Source organism: Populus alba, chromosome 17 (assembly GCF_005239225.2).
Source record: "Populus alba chromosome 17, ASM523922v2, whole genome shotgun sequence".
Classification (NCBI taxonomy): Eukaryota; Viridiplantae; Streptophyta; class Magnoliopsida; order Malpighiales; family Salicaceae; genus Populus; species Populus alba.
Window position 1 is genome coordinate 7,123,338 of NC_133300.1, and position 6,740 is coordinate 7,130,077.

Consider the following 6,740-nt stretch of genomic DNA (forward strand, 5'->3'; position numbering starts at 1 on the left):
AAAAATAAATTTATTTTATTTGTTTATTCACTGACGCTAGAGTCAGGAATAAAAAAAAATATTGATTTAAATTTGTTTTGTTTTCTATATCTGCGTAATATTTATCAACGCCAGAGTTGGAAATATTCGTAGTTAAATATTCACTGGCACCAGAGTCAGGAATATTATAAGCAAATTTTCATAACATAAACTAATAAACATTTAGCAATTTAAGACGAAACTAGCAATGCAGCCTGCCTCAGGCAGGATGTTTAAGGGGTGATAATATCTTCCCTTTTACGTAACCAGTCCCGAACCATAGAATCTCTGTTGACCAGTTAGGGTTCCTAGTGACCATAATACTAGGTGGCGACTCCTTAAACAAGAATACCCACATTAAAGAACAGGATGCCAAAAATCCGTTCTTTCCAAAGATTTAAAGATTAAATTTTTAACGCCGCCGCAATGTCGGGTGCGATATTTATTACAAATTAATATAAAGGTGGAGCTGGAGGAGGAGGAGGAGGAGGAGGCTGGTGGTTGTACGACATAAAAGGATTAGGTGCACATGTTCCACTCTATGATGCCATGTTCATGACCATTTCGTGAAGCTGTTCATGATCCACTTTTTGTTGTGCATGCTTTGCTTTGAGTTGTGCATACTTCGCTAATAGGTGGTTGTATTTTTCGGTGAGTTGTGTCGTATGTTGTTGCAAGGCCACAAACTCTTTAAATTGGGTGCTCGATACTGATTGGGAGCTCCCAATGGTTGAAACACTACTGGCCGCCTACAAGTTCTTGGCCGATTTTTTTAGGGTCCACCAAACGATCTAACCTCCATCCACAAATTCGGATTGAATTCTGTAAAGACATTTTGCCAACATGCTGGAATGTCCTTAAGCATGCAAATCTAATATGATGTGATTTATTTTTGGAAGCTTCCAAACTTGATGCATGAATTATAAATGAAGACATCACTTTTCTTGTTATATTATAACTCTATTTTATTATTTAATAATTCCATTAATATTTAGATTTGGTAGTTATTTTTAGAGAGTATTTTAGAAGATTTTGTTGGCTTCTAAAGAGGAAACAAAAAAAAAATGTGTAAAGGAGAAAAAGGGAGATCATATCGGATTTTGTCTCCCTTCTCTCTTTTTTCTTCCTCTTCTTTATGATATTCTTGATGGTACCGTGTAACTAATTTTGCTTTGAGTATTGGATGTTTTTCTATGCCTATTTTTCATTGTTTTCTTGTTTAATTACTATAAGACCTCTAGTTTATTATTCGTTGCAATCTCCTACTGGGTTATATATTAAATATGCAATTGTTTAATCTCTATAATTTGTGAAGCAACTGAGATTTAATTATTTGTTGTGTTAGAGATTAGTAAATTTTAGAAAGATTTTTCGACTAAATTAAATGTAACTGCTTGTGCTTTTGTTGGTTAGCTTTATCAATCTCTTTAGTTTTTAAGGCTTGTACTAAATTAAATTTTAGTGCTTGTTTTAAGTTGTTTAGTAGCTAGAGTTAATTTGATTGTTTATTTTCTAATTGACTTTAATTAAAGAGAGATAAGAAAAATAATTTTAATAATGACTTAAAGGTAATTAAATAAGTCTAGAATTCACACTAAAAACACCAGGACCAAGTCATAGTGTATGAGGTAAGGCCTAAACCCAAAGCCTAAATGATCATGGATTGTACTAGGAGATCTAGAGCCCGAGTGCACATTTTACATTTTTTAAGGCTAGATAGACCATATGACACAATGCTCTCCTAAACTTGGGATGATCCTAATTGATCCAACTGGCCTACAATCACTTATTCTCCAAGATGGGTTCGGTTTGTTCACCAAGTCTAGCAATGAAATGCTCCCTGGAGAACAAACCCAAACAGAAACAATATTTGCACCCAACTTTTGAGTGCTATCATATCATTAAATGCTATCATATCCTCATATTATAATTGGGTATTTAGCATATCCATGTCTAATGGTATGTCAATGCCCTTTCGATTCAACAATACACTACCAACTATTATAGGCTATTATCTTAAATAATTGATTTCAAACCAAGTATTAAACTGTTTTTCACACTTTACCCTTATCTATATGCAGGTTAGAGTGATTCTTCACTTTTAAAATATTCATAAATCACGAGGTAAGGTAGGTCACTTTTCTTGTAAGCACAACCCTTAAAGTGTTATTATTCTTACAACCTCACTAACTTTAGCACCAGTGAATCATCTAGTTTACAGGTTTCGCGATTTCTGATGATTACTAAGCCCAACAAGTCTATTTCAACATTTCCTACCATTACCAGAAAGTTAGAAGTTTTCCTTAAGCCTCGTGAGCAATGAATTCTGAAAGTGTAAATTTTTTCCATGCATACGGATAAGTTTTGTATTTTTTTTTCTCACATCATTGAACCACCATGCTAATGCGAATGGATGAGGATCGAGCATGGGCATGCTCGTTAATGGCTCCTTGTCGTGGAGATTAGCAAACTATATATTCAAATGGCTGAATGGAAAAGTTGAGTATGTAACAGAATGTAAAAAAGCTAAAGGCAGACAACCTGCAGATGTAACAACAATTTCATCAAAGAAGCTAATTCAAGGTTTTTGGAACCGGAGCACGTCTTCGACAAGTTTGTCAAAATTCATGGATGATGAACCATTAATACCAGTTGTCGCTTCAGCCTTTGACTTCCATTCCATTGCCTTCCTTTTCATTTCCTTACCTTTCTCCCCATCAATTAACTCTATCACAAGCTTCTCCACTTCATCTCTATTTGCATCACTTTCAATTTCCATGCCAACACCCCAATCAACGCAAGCAAACTTACAGTTAGTTTGTTGTTCGGAGAAAAAAGGCCAGCATAGCATTGGCACGCCGTTGGACAGGCTTTCAATGGTGGAATTCCACCCCATGTGACTTAGAAACCCTCCTATCGATGAATGCTTCAGGACTTTTTCCTGCGCACACCAGCTCGCCATCAGGCCTCTCTCTCTAGTCTCTTCAAGAAACTCTGGAGGCAAAACCGCTGATTCGCCCCTGACAAGATCAGGCCTGATTATCCATAAAAAATTCTTCTTGCTGTTAGCTAGTCCCCAAGAAAATTCCTCAAGTTGCTGTGGATTCATGACAGTGATGCTTCCAAAATTCACGTAGACAACGGAATTGGGATCCTTGGAGTCCAGCCATTGCAGGCATTCAGTCTCTTCTTTCCACAGACTGGATCCAATTGATGCTAGATAATCATTCTGTGTTTGATCAAGAAGCAAATTAAGAGGACCAACAGAATAAATCGGAGGAAACATAGATGAGAGAGCAACCAGAACATCATGATCTAAGTCATCAAAAGTATTCACAAGAGCTGCTGAAGCTTTTGAAGCTCTATCAATTACTCTTATCACAAAGTTTAGCATAACGTCGTTTCGATCTGTTGTGCGAATGAAGGTCGGAAGGTCCTTCAGACGAATATCTTTCATTCCAGGAATCCAGTCTATTTTTGTCTCCAAATATCCATTTGTCAAATCGCTTTCTTCTGCATCATTGATATCAAAGATAAAAACACGTTACTCCACCTCATACGTATTTTCGAACAATTTAATTCGAAAAGATTCATGGTAGTATGAAATTAGTAATAAATGTATCGAGTACGTACCTTTGAGTGGTGTGTAACCTCTTTCAACAAGATGTTTGTAATGTGCATAGCCCAATGTGCCACATGCACTTGAAGTCAAGAAAACGACGACAGGGATTTGAAGTTCCTCCTTAACATCGAGAGTGAAGGACATGCCATTGTCTGCTACTATGCAAGTTACAGGCGGGACAACATTTGATGAATTGAGTTTGGCAAGAAGTTGGCGAAATGGGTCTAAGCAAGCCTTTGAGGTAGAGTCACAGAGAAATGAAATGTCTTGGGTAACATTAGCATCAAGCTGATCACCTAGACCATCTGGAATGGTTTCAAACTGGAAATCAGGCAAGACATCAAGGGAGTTACGGCCTCCGGACTTGAGCAAACGTCTGTGATTGTATTCAGAGTTGACAAAAGTGATGTGAAAGCCTTTGTGATGGAGTAGTTTTGCTACTTTGAGCATAGGAGTTATGTGACCTTGAGCTGGATATGGGACGCACACAGCATGAGCCTTGGTGCTCTTTAGAAGAGATCCCATGTTTCTCACTCTCTGAGTTTTTGTATTTCACACCTTCTACGAGTTAGAAGACTGAATTTATTTTACACCAGTTATATAAGGAAATGTGATTATTTCTTATATGGTCCAAAATCAAAACGCATGATTTTTTTTTTATCAATACACTTTAGTTATAAAAATGATTAATTAGTTTGCAATAAGTTTATTCAATCAAGGTATTGGTGAGGATGTCATGGCCGGTGATTGGCATCATCTATTAATTAACAATAAGTGCCCTTTTTTTTTCATCCACATTTTCAGGTGGATATACTAGAAGAACACTCGAAATCAATTAATAAAATAAAATAAAATAAGAGCTTGTAAATTATTGTTACTCTTAAGAGAATAAGGTGGATAAATTTGTAGCACCTTCATGAATAAGAGTTTGGAATTTGGGTACTTGATGCATTCATTGTAGTTTGATAAAAATAATAATTTTTTTAAAAATATATTCTTTTATTTTTTAAAATAATAATAATAATTTATGATTAACTCGTTTAAGTCGCTGAATTAAATACTCAAACATAAGACAAGACAGTGCTGATATCTTTTGGGTTCTCGTGCCCCTTCAGCCACACAAGAGCTCCTAAACGACGAAGTAATATGGTTATCGTCTCTATCACTAACTGTTTTGTCTTACGTTTGAATATTTTACAGCCGCCCTTCATGACCTCTGTAATTTCAAAAGAATCCACAATAAAATTACAGTGTCATGGACCCAGACATGATGATTGCATGTTTAATGAAAAGAAATGGTCTAACTATTTTTTTACTCAAACTTCAAAATATTTTATTTTCCCCCGGCACACACTTCAACGCAATACTGAGATAGTGAGATAGATAACACGTAATTTACGGAATCAAAACCAATTATTTGCCAAACTCAATGTAGCACGTGGATCACCATGAATCTTGAACCCCATTTGCTAACAGAGAAAGAAGCTCGTAGACGCAAAAAATATATATATAAATTGCAACCAATCAAAATTTGCCTTGTTTCATTTTTTATTTTATTTTTTTTACATAAATAATGAAAAAAATTACGTGGAGAATAACTTGGTCTTTATTTGTTTTTTTAACTAATGAAAGGTTAATATATACATGAGATATTTAAGATTTTTTTTATATAAAATATAAGATTTCATAAATAAAAATAAACTAATAAAACAATGTTATATAACATTGATAAAAGACCGGGGTACCCTATAAATCTCCATAAATAAAGGGTCTCACACTAGACCAAAAAAAAAAAATGATTATTGAAATATCTTCAAGTAAGAAAGTTCTTTCAAAAGCTCTCAAACATCCTTCATCTATACTTTAAGTCTATAAAGAATAGAACTTTGTTAGATCAATCCTAAAGACTTTGAAAACAAATCAAAGGAGGACCAAATCTTGTTTCACAATTCACGTTTAAATTCATATTCTAGCAAAGCACAAATCTTGACTTGTTTTCATAAATAAATTAAGCCACCATATATTAAGTTCAAGAGAAGAATTAGAGGATTGTTATATTAAATAGGAATTTTACCAAGTCATATGTTTTAATAAAATCTAATATTTATACACGAGTTCTTGCTTCATTTTCAGGCACTCAAAATTATATTTATAAATTTCTGGTGACTCCACTAGGGGTATCTCAATCTCTCATCTATTTCCTTTAAGAAAGAATTTCCAACAATCTATTAATGGTAACTAGAAAGAACAAGATCACTTTTATTGTTGTTTCTAAAAGCAACAAAATTGCACAAACTAAGCTGATTCTTGAGACGATGTCAGCGTTGAATGCATGAGGTGCACGAGAATTTGCTTGTTCAATGATAAAAAATACAAGTAACTCCACCATAAAAATCAAATATGGGGCATGAATTTCACGGCACTTAAGGTGATTAATTTGGAATTTCACTCATGGATACTTCTCTTTATCATTCACCAAGTAACTTTAGGTTTTGGTACATATCAGTGATGATGATTGAGATTATATCTTTGGAGTATCAAGTGGCTAACTTGACAAAATTGGTTGAGGGGCTTTAGACTTCACTCAAGGAAAAAGACCACGGGATAGAAAAGTTGATGAACAAACTTTAGAGCATGAATGAGGGTGGCTAAACTTTGACTACCAATTTTGTGCAAAAAGATCAGTTAGATGTTGTTAAGGATTTTACAATCAAAGTTACAAGGAATATTCATGGTATTATTGACAACATCTTCATCACAAATCAACTAAAAAACCTTATACCATTATGGACCAAGTAGAAAGTCTAGTTCAACCTTCATATTCTTATACAAATTCGTACATTCAAAGGATCAATTTGCAAAGAATGCCTCCAAGCTAGCAACTACCCAAGTTCTAGCAACTCAATGGAAGAGGGAATCCAAGATTACATGTGTCTCACTTTATGGAGACATGCACCAATGTTGGAATTGATGGTGATCTCATGGTAAAATAATTTGTCTATTTCTTAAAAGGCAATGCCTTTGAGAAGTACATTGACTTGGAGTCTAGCTCAATCAATAGTTGGGAGTAATAAGAATGCGAGGTTCTTAATCATTTCAA

The 6,740-nt window shown here is 34.6% G+C and overlaps 1 protein-coding gene across 1 annotated transcript; it reads right to left on the minus strand.

Annotated features, from left to right (window-relative positions):
• Window positions 1–2,490: 2,490 nt before the first annotated feature.
• LOC118048741 (7-deoxyloganetin glucosyltransferase-like) lies at window positions 2,491–4,192 on the minus strand. The gene is made up of 2 exons (XM_035058548.2): window positions 3,652–4,192; window positions 2,491–3,531 (listed from the first exon to the last, which is right to left on the minus strand). The coding sequence occupies exons 1-2, from the start codon at window positions 4,163–4,165 to the stop codon at window positions 2,597–2,599; spliced, it is 1,449 nt and encodes a 482-aa protein (XP_034914439.1). The 5' UTR covers window positions 4,166–4,192; the 3' UTR covers window positions 2,491–2,596.
• Window positions 4,193–6,740: the final 2,548 nt, after the last annotated feature.